At 43.1% G+C, this 23,016-nt stretch overlaps 1 protein-coding gene across 2 annotated transcripts in view; it reads left to right on the top strand.

Moving 5' to 3' along the window:
* SCUBE2 (signal peptide, CUB domain and EGF like domain containing 2) overlaps positions 1–23,016 on the top strand; it is a 62,740-nt gene that overhangs the window by 16,058 nt on the left and 23,666 nt on the right. The window contains exons 5-16 of one of the 2 annotated variants that reach the window (XM_042958347.1): positions 2,069–2,194; positions 4,889–5,005; positions 5,750–5,839; positions 10,918–11,034; positions 11,989–12,111; positions 14,533–14,649; positions 15,933–16,055; positions 16,483–16,599; positions 16,860–16,946; positions 18,660–18,764; positions 21,356–21,511; positions 21,911–22,117. In XM_042958347.1, the coding sequence (XP_042814281.1) occupies positions 2,069–2,194; positions 4,889–5,005; positions 5,750–5,839; positions 10,918–11,034; positions 11,989–12,111; positions 14,533–14,649; positions 15,933–16,055; positions 16,483–16,599; positions 16,860–16,946; positions 18,660–18,764; positions 21,356–21,511; positions 21,911–22,117 (1,485 nt within the window). The remainder of the gene's footprint in view (positions 1–2,068; positions 2,195–4,888; positions 5,006–5,749; positions 5,840–10,917; positions 11,035–11,988; positions 12,112–14,532; positions 14,650–15,932; positions 16,056–16,482; positions 16,600–16,859; positions 16,947–18,659; positions 18,765–21,355; positions 21,512–21,910; positions 22,118–23,016) is intronic. The other variant, XM_042958348.1, reaches the window with a different exon arrangement.

Raw genomic sequence — 23,016 nt, 5'->3', positions numbered from 1 at the left:
CTTTCTTTCTTTCTTTCTTTCTTTCTTTCTTTCTTTCTTTCTTTCTTTCTTTCTTTCTTTTTACAGTCAATTCTTATGAAATATTTCTTGTGTAAGTGAATTGCTCCTCTGAGGTGGTAAAGGGCACTTTGCAAATGTCTTAGACTTGAAAACAGAGTGAAGAGAAGCAGCAGCTGACCTGTTTGGGGAGCGTACTTTGCAGGTATTCCTGCTTCCTTTTCTTGGGCACTGTTATGTTTAGCCCTGGTACTCCTGGTGCCTGTCATTCCAAATGCTCTGTTGATCCATGAGCAAATGTAATTCTTGCTGGGCCTTCCTAGGAGGACAGGGCGCTGCTTCTGGAGACAGCTCTCACCTCCTGTGCTGTCTCAGTATTGGGAGCAAATAACATTTCCAAAAATCACCAGCCAGAACTAAGAGAGAGCTTTGCTCTGATCTAGTACAAGCCCCATTCTGTGTTAACTGACAGCAGCCTTGGCATGGGTGAATGAATCTCAGCAACTTCCAGCAGACTGAGTGCTGGAGTTCAAACAGCTTGTAATTGTCAGATAAAAAACAAAATGGCTTTAAGAGAATATGGGATGTATTAACAGTTACGCTGTCTTTTGGAATAGGAATGACATCTGTTTGTATTAAATCAGCTATTACAGTTAAGCATAGATCAACGACTCTATGGCGAGAATTAGCGAGAAGTGACTTTTGACTTAATTAGGACCAACTGATTCTAATTAAGTCAAAAGATTTTAGGGGGACAATACAGAACAGTGTAGGATCCTAGAGAAGTTGAATGAAAACTTTTTGTACTCATGTTTAAAACAGTGCTACTTTGGGGTGCCTGGGTGGCTCAGTCAGTTAAGCATCTGACTTCGGCTCAGGTCATGATCTTGCAGTTTGTGAGTTCAAGTCCCGTGTCGGGCTCTGTGCTGATGGCCTGGAGCCTGCTTCAGATTCTGTGTCTCCCCCTGTCTCTTCCCCTCCCATGCTCATGTTCAGTCTCTCTCTGACTCTCAATAATAAATAAACGTTAAAAACTTTTTTTAAATTTCTACTTCTAGTGTTAGAGAGTGTCTTGTTGGTTGAAAACAAAAAAACCTACTCTCAAAGACACTTATTGTACAGAGGCAAAGAAGCATCACATGGGCATGTATTTAATATAATAATGCAGTACAAACTGAGCAGAGGTTTTGAGAATACTCTTGGGTGTGATGAGAGTTCCTCCAGAGTTCTGGCAGGTAGCAGGGTCTCAAAGAATTGGTTTTGAGAAGAGGCAGGATTCTGGCAAACCACAAAGATATACACTATGTTATGACCCCATCATTTAAATGCATATTAAACTAGCCAGGAAAAGAATCTTCTTCCCAGCTCTGTTACCACAAGATTGGACCTAATGGAAATGATAGTATACCTGGAAAGGATTTTACAGCACATGTGTGAGGTCTCTTTCTGTTCTCTCTGTTGTGTTGTTGCTATGCTCTGAACCTGCTGAGGGAGGGCCCAGGGACTAGGTGAGAGTGGTCACAGAAGAGAGGCCCCTGGGCTGGTGTTCACATGCTGATGCCAGAAGATAGTAGTCAGAGTCCCCTCCAAAGTGTGGATTTGGTTGGGGTAGAGAGGGGAGTTGACATTTTCAGAAAATCATCTTCAAGAGTATGTGAACAAGTTGGGAATCTTCGTCTCTGCAGATTTCCTTAGAGAGATTGTCCCCTCTTTGTATCCTTGGTCAGCATGGGTAACAACCTAGCAGAGGTGAGAGTCTAGGTAGCAGTTCCCGGGGTCTGCAGGCTGTGGTTCCACACCCCCCAGAGAGCTCTTGTGCTTTCTTTTCAGTGTACTAGGAAGGCTCCTACCTCTAGGAGACTTCAGACTTTGTATCTCTTGGGTGAGATAAAAATTTTTTATGTCTCTGTTAATTGACCTGACTGGATTTGGATGACATGTTTGTTTAAAATGTGGGGCCGATGGAGACCCAGGCAGGCAGGTACCCCCTCTCCCCAGCCTTTTGCAGTGCCCCTGGGGCTCAGGACTGTGCCTACAGCCTGCTCACTGGCTGCATGCTGCTGTTTTGCAGAGGGTCTGAGCTGCATGAATCAGAATCACGGCTGTGGTCACATCTGCAAGGAGGCCCCAAAGGGCAGCGTCGCCTGCGAGTGCAGGCCAGGTTTTGAGCTGGCCAAGAATCAGAGAGACTGCATCCGTAAGTACAGACTGGCACACGCCTGTGCTGGGAACCATCCTACTCCACAGGTTGTCTTCAGCAGCCCAGGATCAGAAATGCCACCTCATGGTGGAGCAATCACATCAGGAAAGGCAGCCATCTTAAGATACTGACCTTCACTGAGGACTAAGTTTGCTGCACAAGGGTAGTCTCTGATAGGGAAAGGAAATGATACTTTTTAAGGGAACCAATCAGAAGGAAATAAAATTTGGGAGTGAGGACTGTGAATGTTGGGGGCCAGTCTCCCTGTTCCCACAGAATGAAACCAAATGTTGTCATCTGGCAATCACAGCTCTTTGCTACCTGGTCCTGCTTCTTGTACAAGCCACATCCACCTCCTTTTCCCAAACACCGACCTATTTGCCTGCTGGAGAACAGCCCATGTTCTTTCATGCCTCCAAGCCTTCTCCAAGCCCTCCTCCTCACCTGGCTTGGTGAATTCTCACTCAATTTTTAATATTCTGCCTAACGCCTAATAATGATAAGGATAATAGCTACTTTTGGGGAACATTTACTGTGTGCAAAGTCTTGTCCAAAGATGTACCAATTCCATTGAATTCTTAATATCATCACCCTATGAGCTAAGTATTATTATCCTCATTTTTAGTTGAGAAAATTATGGAGAAGGTAAAGCAACAAGGTCACACAGGGAGCACATGGCCAATTAGGATTTGGGTGTCGATCTAGCTCGAAGGCTCTTTAGCACTTTGCTAGACTTCCCCAGAAGCCCTGACAGACTGGGCAGCCATTTTGTATTTTGGCTCCCACAGCACTGTTGATTCCTCAATTATAGCACATGACACCAGGCTTGAATTGTGTATTTATGTGTCTGTCTCCCCAGCTGTGATCCCCCACAGTCAGGGACCTTGTCTTATTTTTGCCTCTTAGTCTTCCCCTGGTGCCTACCACAGGATGTGCTCACTACATATTTATTTATGAATGGATGGATCAATGGTGTACCCAGTCTGGACACAGCTGCCATACAACGATGAAACACAATAATGAAACTCCAACTGGTAATAGGAAACAACCTGCCATTAAAGGTGTTCCTAAACCACTATCTATGCCAGAGGAGACACGGATGGTTTTCCTTTAGCAACTCTTCCCAAAGCCATGGACTTTCTATAATTCCCCTGCAGTTTGCGGGGGATGGTTGTTTACAGTGAGTCGACCTGAGTGGTTAAGAGATGAGGAGGTAGTTTCTCTGGTGAGAGACTTTTCTCCATTGTCTCCATCACAAAGCAGAGTGCAGCTCTGAAACCTGCCAAACCAGGGCTGGTGCCACCACCAGAAATAGATTCTGACAGACTCTTAGGACTCCTAAAAGTGAGGCTGTCCCTACAAGCTTCTAGTGGGCTGAACCAAGTGGCTCCACTAGGTGCCTTCACAAGGAGGACCCACATCTCTAGAGGAGACTCACCTGTGGAGTGCGACTCTTTGGCAGTTCAGTTTTTCAGGGGCTAGTAGAATACCTGGAATTTAAATTTTAAAATATTCTTGAGATGTCACTTCCTCAAATATTATTATAATCACATTTGAGGAAAGAACAAAAAGAAAAACAGAAGAATTCCACCACATAACCAGCTGTTTCACCGTTGTTTTTTTTTTTTTTTTTTTTGCTCTTCCCTTATGTCCCTTCACTTTTTCCATATTCCCATTTAGTTGTTCTCAGACATACACAATTTTTACACCACTGTGACCACAGAACAGTTTCTTTCTCACGTCACAAATATGTATTTCGTTCTTTCACATTGGAAACATTACAAATGCTTATGTAAGAATTTCAACAGCCCTAAGTGTGTAAAGAAAATCTATAACCTTCCCTTTCCCATTTCTCTTGCCAGAGGTAACCACGGTTCAGTTTGATGATAGATCATTTTGAGTTGGCTTTTTTTTTGGCTTATCATCAGTGAGTTCATACAGTCTTCGTAATCGTTGGTTAATGTTGCATTAAATATGTGCAGTCATCATTTCCTCTACATTCCCTCCCTTCTAACTAATCTAGATAGAATCTGATGAGAGAGATTCTAACGTATTTGTACAAATAAGTATTATCTGTTTCTTCCAGAGTAAAGTGCTAGAACATTTTCTAAAGCCCCAGTATAGCTGTATTAATATGCAAACTTCTCCTGATAGAACAAAGCAGTAGTCTAGAATCTTTTGGCATAATTCCCCTGGAATAGTGATAATCTCTCTTACCTTCCTGTTGCCATTTTCCTGTATAACTGCTCAAATCTGTCATTCAGCATTTCTTTTTTTTAATGTTTTTTTTTTAAGTTTATTTATTTTGAGAGAGAGAAAGAGAGAGCAGGGGAGGGGCAGAGAGAAAGGGAAAGAGAGAGAATCTCCAGTGGGCTCTGCACTGACAATGGAGACCCTGATGTGGGTCTCGAACTCACGAACTGCGAGATTGTGACCTGAGCTGAAATCAAGAGTCAAGATGCTTAACCTACTGAGCCACCCAGGTGCCCCAGCATTTCTTGAATTCATACTGTGACTGTCTGTTTACGTAGACAGCGTCTGGCTCTGAGTCATTACTTCTTTTATGTGCAGTGCCTAGCACACACTAGGTGTTCAAAGCTTGCTGAATGACAAGCAGAGATCTTCTGAAGCAAACCCATCCCTGGTTGTGGAAAAGTCAGTGCTCAGTGTGTTGCTTGGGTTTCCTCTTAGTGACCTGTAACCATGGGAATGGTGGGTGCCAGCACTCCTGCGAGGACACCACCGAAGGCCCGGAGTGCAGCTGCCACCCAGGGTACAAGATGCACACAGATGGAAGGAGCTGCCTCGGTGAGTGACCCCTATACTTGGTGAGGGTCTGCCCCAGCCTGCCCACCCCTAACCCCAAAACTGAACCTAACTGTTAATGGTGTTTAGCACCAGATTCAGGGTATTTCCAGAGCATTTGCCTCCAGATGGGTTCTGTGATGCTTTACATGTGGTGGTGGGAGTAGTCTAGTCCTGGGAGGGTGTCCCCTCTCTCCCTGTGCCACCATGGAAAGCCCTTTCTCTTCTCCTAGACTAGGGGGGCTCCTGAAGATGGTACTCTGGAGACTGGGACAATACATCCTAAAGGTCCAGGGCGACATGAAGTTAAAGTTAGCCATTTGTGATGACACAGTGGCCCTTATGGTCAGCAGAAGCCCCTGTTGCCTATTTCTGTTGGGATGCTATCCTGTACTTCATGGTCCGTCCTTTGCTAGCTCCATTTTAGAGGTTCCCAGGCCCCAGGTTCTTTTTGTCCTGGACTGAGGGTACTGGAGTGAATCTGAAGCTTACATTCCCTAGTGTCTCTTTGGTCACTGCAATATGCTTCAAAAATCTTTTCCATATTTAATGTTTACTAAGGCTCTGCGGCCATTCAACATACTGTGTTTCCCGCAGAGCCTCTTTACAACACGTTTTTATTGAGGGAACAGAGTGGCACATCTTACATTGTTCTCGTGTCTGGGGTTTCGGCAGAAGGGGTTGTGCAGGGGATGAATAATCTGATTCATTCAGTCTGAGAACTGTGCTGTTTTGCGTCTCTTATAGAGCAAGAGGACGCTGCCCTGGAGGTGACAGAGAGCAATGCCACATCAGTGGTGGACAGTGATAAACGGGTGAAACGGCGGCTGCTCATGGGTAGGCACTGCAACCTCTTCCTTGGCCACTGTCCTGTCCCTTTCCCTCCTTAACTTATTACATCAGTCCTGAACCTGGGCCTAACTTATTACATCAGGGCCCCTACACCCCCAGACCAGCTGGACCTGGGTCAGCAGCTCCTGTCAAGCCACATTGTGTCTGTTCTTCACCCACTGCTGTTACTTAGTCACCATCCAAGGACTCTAGAATTGTGGGAAGGGTACCGGCCCAGCAATCAGAACAAGCAAGTTAGCCTCCTAGCGCTGCCCCCAACTGGCTGTGAGACTCGGGCAAATCCCCCTGCGCCTCGGTCTCCTGGTCTTTCTTTGAAACGGATATAATAAAACCTACCTCTTAGGGTTATCAGGAAGCTCAGTTATGATAATAATATGCAAAAGTGGCCATAGTCCAATGCCTGGGACTTAGTGGGTGGTCAGTGAATGTCAGTTCCTGTCCTTCTGAGTAACTAACTGACCAGGGAGGCACTTTGGGCAGGCAGCCCCTAGCTTAGCATGGTGATTTGTCTGGGTTTTTGTCAGCCGAGTCATCTTCTCTCTGACTTCAGCCCATGGTAATGGCAAAAGAGATGAATGGAGAAGAGTGGCACTTGGCTGTGGGATATAAGAAGGTCTGCCAGCAGATCTGCCAGCGGAGCTGGAGACGGGAACAGAAGTAGAGGCAGTGGCTGTGTGGGTGGCAATCAGATCCTCTGGCACATTATTATTCGGGAGAAAGCTTGGCTTGACCTAAACAAAACCAGTTTTTTGATAGCTTCTATATTTAACAGGTAATATATTGAGCAGACATTGGCCACCAGGCAGGTGACATTTCTGAGCTCTTTTCTACCCTATTAAAATTATATTTAATTGCGTTGAATTAAAATACTGCATACGAGTAGTATAAAAAACCTTAAAAACTTTAATCAGTGCTATTAGGCATGTAATGAAATACATCATTTCCTTGCCTCAAAACTTCCCTTTCCCTCATCCCATTTGACAAAGGCAACAATTTTCATTTCTCCTAGTTGTTTCTTCTTCTAACTTGCCCTCCACCATATTTCTGAAAAGTATATATAGTTATTTCTCTTTTTCCCACGAATATTGTGACATTATACACTTATTTCTTGTTGTGTCAGTTTTAGATATTTACTTTGACTTCCTATTCCAGGACACAACAAGTTTTAGCTCTCTTCTGCCCTCTCCCCTAATGCATACACTCCCTCTCCCATACCCTTAATGTGGTTTTATCACTGTTTAAATCAATATTATGTATTTACATCATTGTGATTATGAATATCTAAATATGATTCACCTGAACCATGTAATGTGCTATGATTATTATTTTCTCTGCTTAGTTTTCTAAGTACCTCTTAGCAGTTCTTTTGCAAATTTCAGGCAGAGTTCTAAAACCCTTTCAATGTGTTCAAATACAACAATTGTCTTATCAATTCCATTTTCTTCTTTTTATTTTATTTTTTTCAGTATATGAAATTTATTGTCAAATTGGTTTCCATACAACACCTCCATTTCCTTCTTAAAAAGTATCTTCCAGGGGCGCCTGAGTGGCTCAACCAGTTAAGCTTCTGACTCTTGATTTCAGCTCAGGTCCTGATCTCGCGGTTTGTGAGATTGAGCCCCACGTTGGGCTCTGTGCTGATGGAGCGGAGCCTGTTTGGGATTCTCTCTCTCCCTCTGTCTCTGCCCTTTCCCCGCTCAGAATAAATAAATAAACATTAAAAAAATGTTTTTAAAGTGTCTTATGAGGCTTCCCTGCCGTAGAGGGGCCTGATTCTTCAGGCTGGCTGTACACTTCTCCTCTGGGCCTTCCCATTAGCACCAGCCTGGGAATGCCCTTCACCATGCTCCTGTGTCAGTAGACCTCATGTCTTCTCTTTTGTTAGTTTACACAGGTAGGTATAGGTTTTTAAAAGCCTTCCACGCCTGAGAATGCCTTTCTACTCTCCTTTTATTGAGAATTTAGCTCAGTATAGAATTCCGAGTTGTGAGTAGTGAGTGCTCTATTTTTTTCAGGCATTCAGTGTTGTTTTAAGAAATCTAAAGTCATTTTTATTTTTGATCCTTTGAATGGAATCTATGAAAGCTTCTGTCTGGATGTTTTCAGGGTCTTATCCTTGTCCCTGTTGATGTGAAATTTCACAATAATGACCCTCACTATGGGACTTTTCCCACCTGTTATGCTGAAGGCCACTCAGTTGGCCTTTTCAATATGGATATTTGAGTCCTTTAGTTCTGAGACAGTTCCTTATATTTTTTCTTTGATAATTTTCTTCACTCCATATTCTCTGTTCTTTCTCTCTGGAACTTGTGTTAGTTGGCTGTTTAACTCCTCTAATTTTCTTCTCTTTTCTTAAATTTTTGTTCTATTTCTAGATTTTCCATTTTTTTCTTCTAATCCTCTGCAGGATTTCTTTTTAAATTTCTGTTTTCATACTGTAATTTTTCAAGAATTTTACTTTGGTCTTTTGTTGTAGGTACATATTCATGTTTCGTGAATGCTTTTCTTATCTCTCTGAGGAAATTAATTACAAGATTTTTAAAACTTTTATTTTTTTCCCCTTGTATTAGCTTTGTTTCTTCCAAGTTCCCTCTTCCTTGTTTGTTTGATTTGGTGCATTTGTTTAATTTTAAAGGCCTTCTTGAACTGTCTGGTGATTCTAGGTTGAGTTTTCATATTTAATAGTGAAATACTAAAAAGCCAATTGGATATTCTATCAGTTGGTAGGCTTTATACTTGGATGACTAGGCAGTGACTTAGCCATTTCATCTGGAGATCTTCAAATGCTAATATCTATACGTCTTTTCACTTGGGCAGTCCAGTTCAGTCTCCTGCCAAGCATAGTCTTGCCTGTCAGTGTTCCCAGAGCTGGGATGATGGTGGTGGTGGTAAGACTTTGAGATCTCTCTTTTCAGGGTATAGATTTTTACCTAACAGTGTCTCTTCCTCCCTCTCTGCTATTCCTGGTACCCTGGAGCCCAGTACTTCTCTTGTCCCACTTCTCCAGAGGATAAATTTCTCTGTTGTAGCCCGAATAGGGAAGGGGGAGTCACCTGGCTGTGAAATTTAGGAGGGGATCTGAGGGTTTATCTGTTTCTTTCACAGACTTATAATCAATCTTCCTATTTTTAGCTCCTTCCTCACCTCCGCCTCTAGAGTAACTTCGTATCTCCAATTCCCAGGCCTTTCTGGGGTTCTGTGGCTCATATGAGCTTACCACCTGTTGGCACCCCCTCTGCAGACCACTAGGGTTTATCTTTCTGCTGTGCCCATTACTGCTCCTCCACTGATATGCCACTTCCAGGATGTTTATATTGTCTTGGCTTCCATTTTCTTTGTCCTTAAGGATTTGTACTTTAAAAAAATTTTAATTTCAGTCTAGTTAACATACAGTGTAATATTAGTTTCAGGTGTACAATATAGTGACTCGGCACTTCCATACAACACCTGTTTCACGTATCCACCCACCTACCTCTCCTCTGGTTACCATCCATTGTTCTCTGTAGTTAGGAATCTGTTTTTTGGTTTGTCTCTCTCTTTTTGTCCTTTGCTCATTTGTTTTCTTTCTTAAATTCCACATATGAGTGAACTCATATGGTATTTGTCTTTCTCTGACTTATTTAGCTTAGCATAAAAAAAAATTTAAGTGTCTTCGGAGTATAGAGTATTGTAACTCCATCTGTGTTGTTGCAAATGGTAGGATTTAATTCTTTTTTATGGCTGAATAATATTCCAGTGTGTGTGTGTGTGTGTGTGTGTGTGTGTGTGTGTGTGTGTGTGTGTATCATGTTTTCTTTATTCATTCATTCATCAACTGATGGACACTTGGGCTGTTTCCATAATTTGGCTATTGTAAATAATGCTGCCAGAAACATGGGGTGTATGTGTCCCATTGAATTAGTGTTTTTGTATTTTTTGGGTAAATATCCAGTAGTGTGGTTACTGGATTGTAGGGGAGTTCTATTTTTAACTTTTAGAGGAATCTCCATACTCTTTTACACCAGTTTTTAAGGATTTATACTTTATTATTTTTTGTTTGTTGTGTGTATGTGTGTGTGTGTGAGAGAGAGAGAGACAGAGACAGAGACAGAGACAGAGACAGGGAGAATTCCAAGCAGGCTTCTCACTGACAGTGCAGAGCCCAACACCAGGCTCTTTGCAGGGCTTGATCTCACCACTGCAAGATCACAACTCAAGCTGATATTGAGAGTTGGATGCTTAACCAGCTGAGCCAGCCTGGTGCCCCAAGGATTTATACTTGAAAAAAATCTATTTACTCTCATGTTAGGTTTTGAGAGGAAACAGATATACCTATTCTACTGTCCTATTTAATTAGAACTAAGCTTCTCCCCCCAAGGCTCTACAGTGAGGTAGCTATGGAAGTAAAAGCAGTAAGTGAAACTAGAAGGACATTTGCTTGTTGTTCCCCATCTCTTTAGTTGTGACTTAAAAACTTTGGCTGATTTTTTCATGTACTTCTGACAGGTCTTTCTCCTTTCAGCGAAAGGTAAACTTCTAATCTGAGTTAATTGGCAGTTGCAGGGATGAAGTCCAATGACTTCCCTTCTGCAGCAAGGGAATAGTTGGGGTAGGGGAAGCTTGCCCTCTCTTGCTTCTCCTATTACTTATATTGAAGGGAGAGGGTTCAGGATTGAGGAAGGGACATCCCCCTTTGCCCTGTTCTGCATTCACATCTAGCTTGCCAGATGTAGCCACGCTTAGCAGGTCACTGGCTGTGGATCAATAGGAAATTTTAGTGGCTTCAAATCTGCCAGTGGGGGATTGGGAAGGCTCAGCAAGTTGGCGAGAGAGACATTGTTAGCCTTGTATCAAGCTTCTTTGGGAGATGTCACTTATTTAGATGGGAGAGAGGAGCTGCACCTGCTGTCTCTTTAGCTCACCTGCAGGTGGTAGAGACTTGGGATACAACTGTGAGTACCCCACCATGCTTCTTGGATTTCATGAACTTTGCCAGTTATTAATACTGCAGCGATATCCTTTCCTCCCAGCTGTATCAGCATTTCTTTAGCAAGCTAACTGTCTTTTTCTTACCTCCTTGTCAGAAACGTGTGCTGTCAACAATGGAGGCTGCGATCGCACCTGTAAGGATACTTCAACAGGTGTTCATTGCAGTTGTCCCGTTGGATTCACCCTCCAGTTGGATGGGAAGACTTGTAAAGGTAGCCTGTGCCTCTCCATGCTGCTAATGTATGGGGATGAAGGAAGCTCTTCCCCTCCATATCTCCTGAGTGATTCCGGATTTGCTTATGATTCATATTGATCGAAGCTTTTCTTCCCTGGACTAGTGGAAGGTTATAATTGAGTAAGCTTAATTAGAACCAACTTAATTACACTAACTATTGAGAAGGTCAGCTTCAGCAAGCATCAGATGACACATTTCAGGTAGGGCCTTATTAGAAAAAGGCAGAAGCTCAAGAAAACATTCATTTGCAGGTGATAATATCAACATCTTATAAATAACAATCTAGAGACTATTTATAAATAACAGCCAAGATTATTATCCAGAGAACATAATGAATAACTATAAAATTAGTTTTTACTAATGAATAGATACCTCAGTGACCTGCTAGCATTTCATGGGCAAGAGTACAAAGGCTTAGTTCTTTAACATGATAAAAAGTAGACAACCAGTTACCAGATGAAACTGAGAAAAGATAAGATTAATTTGAGTATCAGGAATCATTTAAAAGCATTGAGACTACTTGATTGTTGTGTAATTTGCCAAAGCAAATGTTCTAATTCCTTATAAATTGAAGCATTAAACTGGAATGGAAAGTATGCCCAAGGGAGCCATCTTATCTTGAGAGAGCAGGGCAAGAATGAAACTATAATAGGACATCACCATTCTTTCCCATAATATGTGTCCTTAATGCTAGTCCAGGGTAGCACAAGTCAGAGTTCTCAAGGGGACAAGACACTTGTCTTTCCAAATCAGTTAAGCCAGACTAGAAAACATGTGTAAGATTAAAAACATCAGCAAACATCCTTAAACGCTTTTATGGGTCTGTTTTTGTTTCAGAGAGTAATGAAGCACGCACACAATAGCACTTCAGGGATTTGTGGAAAACCAGGCAAGTATCGCTCTCTGATTTGCCGATGCTTACCTGTTACAGATATTGATGAGTGCCAGACCCGCAATGGAGGTTGCGATCATTTCTGCAAAAACACCGTGGGCAGTTTTGACTGCAGCTGCAGAAAGGGATTTAAGTTATTAACAGATGAGAAGTCTTGCCAAGGTATGTGCTGAAACATAGCTGTGCTGTGCAATGCCCGCTGGTTGGAGCAGAGAAGACGAAACCCCACTTTGGCAGAGACTGGCTCATTGGGCTTCTTGATGGAGTCATTAATCCAACCTCCAGTCCATGCTTCACTTATTTCATCTGTTGGTAGAGTAAAAACACCAATGTAGCTCACAAGTATTAACGATTAGAGAACACCTTAAAGAATCCATCTGGTGTGATTACAGCAGAGCTGGCTGCTAGAAATGGAATGGATCACAGAGTGTAAACAGGGTTGCATTAGGGTGTTGAGATTATGTGGAATTTTTCTTTTCTAAAAATTTCCTTTAATTTTGAGGATTTTGTAATAAAACTTGGTGGAAAAAGTATATAGATTGAGTTAACATACCTTACCTTTTCCTAGCGAAAAGTTGGGGTCAACCCATAATCAAGGTCATGTACCAGTTGATCTCTTCCTTATAGCCCTTGTTTTAATGACCAGCCTTTGGTGCTTGGGGAGAGGAACGGTGGAGAGGGAAGGGGAATTGAGTGGAGGCAAGGCTGGTGGGTCCTCGGGCAGGATTGCAGACCCCCTCTTACATGCTTTCCTCCCACACAAGAGGTGTGGTAAGGGAGCATCTTTGGGGAGCAGTTGTTGATATTAATAACTTTTATGGATGGGAGTAAGCTTTGTTGGGTGAGAAACATCATATCTAGTTTCAGATGAGCACCTTTTATGCCCTATGGATATATAGGAAGCAGCTTTCAGGAAAGATGTGCTGTCATGTATTCTTGTTCCATTTCTGGAAATAAGAACAGCCTAACTTATTTTGTTAGAAATCCCAGAATTAAACTAAAATCAGAAAATAATATCTGATTTCACTTTAGGTAATAAAAATGGAACATTACCGTCTTTTAGCCTTATGGTATGAATTAGGCTTCTCTCTTGTTTTTTTTTTTTTTTTCCTCCTAATACATAATTTGTCAGGCAGTTCAAGTATAGCCCCCTTTAAATTCAGCAAGATCATTCTAGATGAGTATTGCATGGCTTTCTTCTATTTGACTTGGAAAGCAAATTTGATGTTGCACATAATGTTTCCTAATGTATAGGGCAAGAAATACTGTTTAAGCTGTGTAAACACATTAAAAAGGAATTAGAAAAGTGATCTCATTATTTTTGGCAAAGCAACAGCCCATCATGCGCAGCCAAAGCCAGCTACTGAACAAGTCCACATTCCCAACAACTGGTTGATGTTAATCACAGAATTCAGAGAGTGACATCAATTACTAGGGAAGAAATGGACTTTTTTCCTATTTTTCACTGATCAGAACAAATATTTTCACAGAACAAATTTACTGAGGAAATTGCCAAGATTTCTGGGAAAAGCAAATGATGAAGAGATTTTGTAAGAATTTGCCCTTTCTAATTTCATCTTTTCATTCCTCCAGTTCCTTCCAAATGTTTGGTTTTTATTAACATAGTTTCTTGTGGCACATTTGGTGTTGAAAAAGAGATCTAGCTCTGGGCTAATTGGCTTCCACTGAGTTCTGTACTGGTCCTGGTTTATCCATTTGGAGACACAAGTCGTAACTCTATTTAAAAAAAACCCCTCCAAAGAGTTGAGGAAATGAAGCACTGAAATTCTAGTCTACAGGAAAGATGTGAAGACCAGACCAGGGAAGAAGAGATGATTAAATCGACAAAGGCAGCCTCCTGAGGCTAGTTTCCAGGACCTCAGCTGAAGCCAGCAATGCCTCCACATTGAACCAGCACAGGAGGGGCCTTGTGGGGCTGAACCATGGCAGAAGAACAAAGCCAAGGGATTGGCCAAGAGGATCCAGTTTGGAGCTTAAACACCAAATTTTCGTGTCTGCAATAGAAACTCACTGAGGATGTTTGTGTTCATGCATTCTTTTAGTGCAGAGGACATTAAAACCGAGGATAAATTGGACTCCTGGGGCCAGAAGACTAATTCTGGAAAGACAGGAACCAGATTTATCTCCAACCCAGCTGTTTTCTCCTTTCAATTTGCTAGAGCTTATATAATTAGTACTGCTGTTTTACCAATAGTAATATAACAACAATAATGTATGGGTTGCACCTTATAGTTTACAAACCCTTTTAAGGTATGCTGTCTCATTTAGCTTCATTTAAATATTTTAAATTACTCAGCTCTGCAAATAGGCATGTGAGAAAGACCAACTGAGCCTAAAGACGAGTGCAGTTTGCAACAGAATTTGGAAATAAGGATTCTGGTTGTGAGTATACTTATTGTAGGCTTCCCAACATTGTCTAAACACAAGTGAGCAAGAGAACTGATACTTTTAAAATTCTGTTTATGTTGTTTTTGTTGTCAGTCAATAGGTGGAATTACAAATGCTCTTTCCACTCATCCCTCAGAGTTGGTTTCAGCTCCCCTCTCCCTTTGACAATTACAGATGTGGATGAATGCTCTTTGGATAGGACCTGTGACCACAGCTGCATCAACCACCCTGGCACATTCGCATGTGCTTGCAACAGAGGGTACACCCTCTATGGCTTCACCCACTGTGGAGGTGAGCAGAATGTCCCTCTAGAGTCAGGTGAACCTGGGCCTGCAGGGGAGGCCTAGCTCCCAAGGTTTCTCCAGATCAGGGTCAATTTTCCTATACTGGGGAGTGAATGGGATGTTTTAGTCCCTGTATAGTCGTAGTGACTTCATCAACTCAAGGGAAACATCTGCTAAGGGAAATCTATCACACTGATCCCTTTAACATGTTGAGTGTGAAATGGAGCAGAGAGAAGAAGTGAGCTAATCAACTGTGAATTCTTTGTTGACTTTATTGACATAGTTGTATTCAGTGGAAGGGTCTCTCAGGAGCTGATATCCTGTCTGTTGGAACTTCCCAGTGGATAGGAAAGTCACAGTCCTCAGAGAGGGCACCAACCAATTCCACAGCTTTGCTGTGCACAGGAACTAGCTGAAAAGCCTTTTTAAAGCTTGGAGCTAGTCTTTGGACAGGTCTTTGAGCTGGGAGTGGGACCGTCGACTTGATCTCTCTGTGCTGTGCCCATGTAGCAGCATGTTCTGATGTCATTTGTCCTTATTCTCGTGTAGACTATGGCATAAATAAGATTTGACATCAAATGACTCCCCCCACAATTCTGAATGACTTGGGCTTCTTAAAGGTATTACTGAGTATCCGAATATTTGGGAACTACTGGCCTAAATACTTCCTGCCCAATCCTTGTGTTCTATACATAATAAGAATGGAGCGTAGTGGGATTTGGTATAGATAGTATTGTCTCTCTTCTTTTCGATACATCCTTGGCATGGCTAAAAATGTACTTTTCCAGTCCACCAAGAATATATTCAAGAAAATATTCCCTGAATATGGATGTGTGTCTGAGTTTTTGATGGACCACCTTCCAACCTAGACTCAGTCTCAGGTTGATGGGAATTAGTGCAAGTCATTTTCCTTTTCTATATTCCACCTACTGAATATGAACTGTCAAGTGAAGAATCCTAATTCTATCTCCCTTGGTATGTAGCCCAGGAGGATGCGCTATGCAGTGCTTGAGCTTGGACATCTGAAAGTAGAGTGTGCCGCCCTTCTGAGTATCCTGAATGGGGGAAATGTTTGGTCAAGAACGGAACTTGAGACCATCCTGGCGAGGCCTATGCCAGGAAATCCACTGAGTGGGGAGTGGGGTCTGCTGGTGCCAGGTGCACATCCTGAAGGCAGTTAGCACCTTCCCTTTGCTTAGTGAGTTCAACCATGTGACTTCCTCAAGGGAGGGACAGCGCCAGCCCGGTCATCCATGGGCTGCTGTGACAGGAGAGTGTTTTGTTCCACAGACACCAACGAGTGCAGCGTCAACAATGGAGGCTGTCAGCAGGTCTGTGTGAACACTGTGGGCAGCTATGAATGCCGATGCCACTCTGCATACAAGCTCCACTGGAATAAAAAAGACTGTGTGGGTAAGGGGTACCGAGACTCACAGTCAGCGGGCTCACACTGCCACTGGCAGCTCTCTCCCATGTCCAACTGGGCCCGGAGTGCACTTGACCATCCCTTCACTGATTCTTCTCCCCTCAGCGGCAGCAGCCATTCTTTAAATAGTTCAAAAACAGGAGATACTTTACAGGCTCTTTGGTGTTTCCTTCTGTGCTTCTGTGTAGGTTGGAGCACTTCTGTTTTTCTGGTTGTTTTTCTGCATGGAAAAAAATAGCATACAAGTAGCTTCCTTACCTTGGAGGGACATGGCACCCTGTGTCTTGTGTTCTGTGCTGGGTATCAGTTCCACCTTCTTTTCTTGGGGCCTTGGATGTCTGGAACTCAGCTGCCTTTATCATGCCTGGAAGTGTCCTTCTCTTTCTATAAGTGTCTGCTTTTTGTCCTGTCTAGAAGTGAAGGGGGTCCTGCCCACTAGTGTATCACCCCATGTGTCCCTGCATTGCGGTAGGAGTGGTGGAAGAGACAGATGCTTCCTCAGATGTCACTCTGGCATTCACCTCTCTTCAGGTGAGTGGGTCTCAGTCCCTGGGGCAAGTCCTCATGCCAGAACCAGGCCTTCCTGGCCTTTAGGTGTTAAACACTCTCAAAGGATTTCCAGGTGTTTGACCAGCTGCCCCTTGACCACCAGAGGCCCATGCCTTGACACCCATATGCTGAGCATTTGTCTAGTGGTCCACGTGGAATGGGAGGTGGGGGGTGATTTTAGCTGCTACCAGGAGAGACCGTAACCTTGCTTTCATGTTGACAACCCACATTCTGTCTGTCAGGACTGCAAGAGGCCTACTCTGTCACCTGCGGCTCTTCCTCTTCTCTCAGGAGCAAACAGCAAAAATCCAATGACTCTGCTTTCGGGGGTAATTACCAAATCTGCGTGTTCTCTCTGGGGTTCACTGTGTTAAATGGGCTTCATTCTTGAGGTGCAGTTCTGGGCGCTGGCTTTATTTTCTTTTCTCTTAATCTCCTCATTGCTGTGAGTGCGTTACAGGATGTTCTTGCCCACAGCCTTTGTGCCTGAAAACTGACTCACTGTGTAACAAATACTTACTGACTGTCCACCGTGTGCTAGGATGCTCTGTGTTCAGCCCTGGTGGGTTGTCATCTTGGGCAGAGGTGCACAGAACTCTGAGATCTGGAGATTCGGGTCTCCCAAACTCCCTGTACCCCAGAGCACCTGAAAGGCCCAGAAGGCAATGTGTGCCTGGAGCACATGGAGTTGGTAGAGATAGGCATGGGCATGATGGGGCGCAAGGATTCTCTCCAGAGAAAAAGGCCTGAACACTTTCTCGTTTGTCAAAAGACAAAGAATGAAATTTAAAGCTTTTAAGTAGCCTTGTCCTCCTTGATTTAGATATCTCTATGATTATGTCATGAGAATATCTGAATGAGCAAATAGTTCCTGATGTCTGTATTACATACATGAGCAGAGCTAGCTGGTAAGAATACTCGAATATATTTATTGAGCAGTTAAAACATACCAGCCTCTGTATTACATGTATTATCTGATCTAATCCACACTGCAACCCTCGGCGCAATTTTGCTATTATCCTCATTAACCAGATGAAGAAACTGAGGTTCAGAGAGGTGAAATGATATACCCAATGTGACTCAGATAGGAAATAGTGGAGCCAGGATTTTAACCAGAAGTCTAGATCTAGAGTCGTAAGCATCATCCTTCACTGCCTCTCTTGCCTAACATTTGGACCCAGTCAGAACAGATATCATGGTCTGTTTCACCAAATCCCTCAGTGATGGGCACTTGGAAATTTAGGCCACCCCCAGAATGGGCAAGCAAATAGTTAACAGTCATTCAGTTCTTACTTTGTGCCAGACAGTAGGATAAACTTTTTTTTTTATTATCTCATTTAATCCTCATAAGGATTACATAATCCTCATGTAAGTACCCCAATTTTGTCTGTTTTACAAATGAGGAAACTGAGGCTTAGGGAGCTTTAGTAACTTGCTTAAGTTCTCATCATAAGTCAAAGAGCTAAAGCATGAATCCTGGTCTTTGGTTCTAGAACTTGACATATGATTAAGACTGATTGTGGGAGGGAGAGCAGAATTTTGCACAAGAGGCCCTAAAAGTGGGACTGTTGCTTTCCCCAGACCCTGAACATCCTAGCCACGTTTAGTGAGTGCCATCCCTGTCTGCTCCCTCAACCTTGTCCTCCCAGGAAAGACTTATCCAGGAGAATCTGCCCTTCACCATTTCCATCAGCAGTCTTGTTTAAATTTGAACTAGGAGATTCTGGTCTTCTTTCTTGGGAAGGCATAAAAGTGACTTCATGGTTCATCTCAGCGTTCAGGTTGTTTTAGGTTCTCTCTTTATTATATTCGAACACAGGATTCACTTCAGATGAAGAGATAAGTGTAACTCTTAGGAGGCTCCTGGTGTCCCCAGCCTCAGGGTAACGGGCACTCCATGATCCAAATCTTTTGTGGTCTCAGGGTAAGAGAGGAGCTCAGGGTGTGCAGTGTATAGCCTACGGATAGCTTGCCACTACCCACCAGGTATTTCCATTCCTTTGTCTCTGAAGATAACATCTCTCACTTGTTTCTTTCTGAAGATGTCGCCACCATCAGGACAAGTGTAACCTTTAAACTAAATGAAGGCAAGTGTAGTTTGAAAAAGGCTGAGCGGTTTCCTGAGGGTCTGCGGCCAGCACTACCAGGTATGGAATCAGATGGCTGGTGCAGGGAGCTTGCCTGCATGTTGGGAAAAGGGCCTGTAACAAGCCGAGCCCTTCAGATGGGATTGAACAGTCCAGAATCTGCAAGGACTCTCTTCGCAGGAGGAAGAGGAGCTAACCTAGCACCTCTGTATAGTTCTGGAGTTATATTTCAGGGTTTCCTTTGCCAGGTACAGATGGTAAAGCTCTGGGGTAACATATGAGTTCACAGGAATCAATAAGGACTTTAAGATGCATTGTCAATTTGTGATCACATTGGGTTAAATTTTCTAGATCTTAGAGTCACTTGGAATATAAGCCAAAGAAATGAAAGAGGTTTGGCTCAGGATAATCTTTGATGAACTAAGATGTAATATCCAGCTTTCCTGCTGGATCCAGTCTTTGGAGGCAGTGACTCCATTAACTTCAGCAGAACAAACACCATCCAAGTAGAACTGACCTTTTAGAGAACAGAACGCAACACTCCTTCCGCAGCTCACATTTCCAGTATTATTTCATAGAATAATTTTAGAGATTAAAAAAAAATCAGGATTCATGGATTAGGGATGCTTCTTTCCTTAGTTTACCTCTAATAAATCATACAAATGAACAAAGCTCACTGTAGTCACTTTTGCCAGTTTTTTTTTAAGAAACTAATTGAGATTAATTTTGGTACCTCCATTTGATGGGATTTTTTTTTAAGTTTATTTGTTTATTTTTGAGAGAGAGTGCAGGTGTGCATGCGTGCATGCGAGCAGGGGAGGAGCAGAGAGAGAGGGAGAGAGAGAATCCCAAGCAGGCTCTGTGCTGACAGCACGGGGCTCGATCTCATGAACCATGAGATCATAACCTGAGCTGAAACTGAGATCAGTCAATTAACCGAATGAGCCACCTAGGTGCCCCCATTTGATAGGATATTATACAGCTATTAATTATGTGTTTCCAAAGAATGTTTAATGACATAGGAAAATGTTCTTGTAATAAAATGCTAAGATGGAGAAGGGGAGAGTAAGATTTTGTGTATCTAAACAACCCAAACTATGTAAGAAAAAGTGTGACTAGATGGAAAAGAAGGGAAACTCACCATTTCATCAGTAGTAGTAATAACTAGGTGGGAAGATGCAGGAGATTTTAATTTTTAATTTTTTTTTTTTGCATTTTCCAAATTCTCCACAGTGAGCATTTATACTTTTAGATCAGAGGGAAAAAGCATTATTTTAAAAGAGACTTGGTCTTTAGTTTCTTTAATGGTATTATACTATGTTAATTTCTTAGTGTTGATAAATATACATGTTAATGTAAGATGTTAGCATTAGGGGAAACAACCAAGTGTATACGGGAACTCTCAGTTCTATCTGAGCAATTTATCTGTAAATCTAAACTTATTTCAAAATAAAAAGTTTAAAATATAGATTTGGGAAAATTGAAGGAGAAAAATATTCAAAATGACTGTTTAGTTTGAGATTTGAAGTTAGCCTTTTGAAAAGGTAAGATGGATTTTTAGGGGAAATTTAGGTGTGAGGGAGAATTAATCTGCCTCCTCCTTCCTTTGGCTCCTGATCACCCATTACTTTGAACATCCTTGTAGTGTTGAAGAAAAATATGATACAGATGATACATCAGTTGAGTAAAGTAAGAGTTTAAAATATAGATAAATCAGGGGCACCTGGGTGGCTCAGTCAGTTAAGCCTCCGACTTCAGCTCAGGTCACTCACGGTTGGTGAGTTCGAGCCCCATGTTGGGCTCGGAGTCTGGAGCCTGCTTCGGATTCTGTCTCCCTCTCTCCCTGCCCCTCCCCCACTTGTGCTCTGTCTCTCTCTCACTCTCAAAAATAAATAAACATTAAAACTTTAAAAATTAGACAAATCAGTTGTGTGGATGATAATGTGGTTTGGGTTAACAGCCATTAGTTAAAATATACACTGGAAGCCATGGGAGGGGAGGAGGAGAGATGGCCAGAGTCTGGAATAAGGATGTGCAGAGCCTTGCCTTACACAACACTTTCCCTCCCACCCTAGATGCCTTCATGATATTGTTTGGTTCTCTAGATGCTTTGTGCCGTATATTGCTCCTGGTTATTTCAAAATGAGACCTCACTGTTAATGTGCTTTCCAGCTTCCCCTTCAGGTTAGAATTACTCCAAGGTCAGTTTGCCTGAAAGCAGGAGTTGGTTTTCTTTCTACTTTTATGCTCGTTCCCTATTTGAAGCCTCAGCCCCTGCTTGGTACATCACAGTCCAGCTCTAAGGAAACCAACTGTGAGAACACGAGCACACCTTAGCAGACTGTCAGTTAGGAATGCAAGGCGACCCTGGTGTCCTGTCTTCCACATATGTGGCTGGTCAGTCAGAAACATCTAGCATTCACCCATGCAAATAATTTTCAAGGGCTAAATTGTTAAGTTATATAGGAGGCAATACTGGCTCTTTGAATTTAAAATGTCATCGTGCTCCTAGCTGCAACGTCTTGGCATCTGGAGTTAATCACTTAGTCCCTTGAGAGTTGTTTTAATGAAATGTTTACTGAGCTCTAGCGAATGTTCAACTGAGTGCTTTGCCAGGATCTGGCTTCCGATAATTTTGTTTCTTCATACAGAGAAGCACAGCTCAGTAAAAGAGAGCTTCCGCTACGCAAACCTTACATGCAGCTCTGGCAAGCAAGTCCCAGGAGCCCCTGGCCGACCAAGCGCCACTAAGGAAATGTTTATCACTGTTGAGTTTGAACTTGAAACTAACCAAAAGGAGGTGACAGGTTGGTTTGAACACAGTCTTTGGTGTCAGGCTGCTCACAGCTTGCTCCTGACTCTTTTGCCTTTCACTTTTCATCATTCTTGGGGGAAAAAAGTACTGCAACCACTGAAGTATCTCCTGTTTTTTGTTTTTTGATTTTTTTCACTCCCAAACTAGACTGAATTGGTTTGGAACCTCATGATTTAATCTGCTCCATAAAAACTCAAAGCTTCAGTTTTGGTCAACAAATTTCTGTTGGAATCAAATGCTGCCCAGCCTGCTAGGTGCCCAGCCCCAGGTGTCCCCCCACTCTGTCCACAGGGAACAGCGGGTGTTGGTGGGTCCTGCAGCGGGTGTCTGGACATCCTCATATCCTGCAGCCTGACCTCCTTCCCCACTGCTGTCCCTCTCATTCCCGTAGCTTCCTGTGACCTGAGCTGCATCGTAAAGCGAACTGAGAAGCGGCTCCGGAAAGCCATCCGCGCACTCCGGAAGGCTGCCCACAGGGAGCAGTTTCACCTCCAGCTCTCGGGCATGGACCTTGAAGTGGCAAAAAAGTCTCCCAGAACATCTGAACACCGAGTAGAGTCCTGCAGAGTGGGCCAGGGCCATGCAGGACACCAATGTGGTGAGTGACCTGCTGGCCAGGACCTTCTCGCTAAAGGAATTGTTTGGATCTCCATGAAGACTCAGGGTAACCCAAAGTGTGGCCTATTCTCCCTCTCTGGACTCACTCCAGAGAACACCCTAGACACCACTCTTACTTGGGATCTATATGTTGGTGTCTGATGTACCTGCTGGACCAGGAGCTCCCCAGCACTTGGCACAGTGTCTGGCTTGTTGGTGGGCACTTAATAAATGCTGGATTGAGGGATGGAAAGGAAGAGGTAGGGTTGATGACAAGAGGGAGTGCTGACCTTAAAGGGTCTGAGCGATGATGATCTTCAGAGCCTTGTGGTCCCGGGCAAGAGGCAGGACTATAGGTGTAAGGCACCCTTGAGCCTTCTGCACGCTCCACTGTCAGTTCCCCATTGTCTCCCTCTGGCTCGACTGATGTTGGCAATGAACAGTGTTGGCAATGAACAATCTCCTGACCATAGTTTTGTGCAGAGGCAAGGCTGGAAGGGGGGACACTTGGCAGCCTAATGAGATCCCTGAGCTTCAGCCCAAGGCTCCTAGTAGTGTCAGTTCCATATATGGGTGTGTCTGTGTGAGTGTTTCAGAATTAAGTTTGAGTCCCGGCATTTGAACTACGCCAATTCTATTCCTCTGATGAAGTTCTAGGCAGGAGGTTTAAGGGTGGTCGGTCTTGAGATTTGTTGGTGGAGAGGAGCTGTTTTGGGCAATAATGTGAGAGTCTAGCTTTATAGGTAATCACTTTATAGTCTCACATTATAATAATCATGGTAATGATTTACTGAGTTTTCATCTGACACAAGTACGACGTTAAGCGCGGTATCTGTAGTATCTCCTTTAACACAGTCATCTTACCAGGTAGGTCTTATTATCTCCATTGAACAGAGGAAC

The sequence above is a fragment of the Panthera tigris genome, chromosome D1 (genome assembly GCF_018350195.1).
Source record: "Panthera tigris isolate Pti1 chromosome D1, P.tigris_Pti1_mat1.1, whole genome shotgun sequence".
Lineage (NCBI taxonomy): Eukaryota > Metazoa > Chordata > Mammalia > Carnivora > Felidae > Panthera > Panthera tigris.
This window is presented reverse-complemented; position numbering and strand designations above follow the sequence as displayed.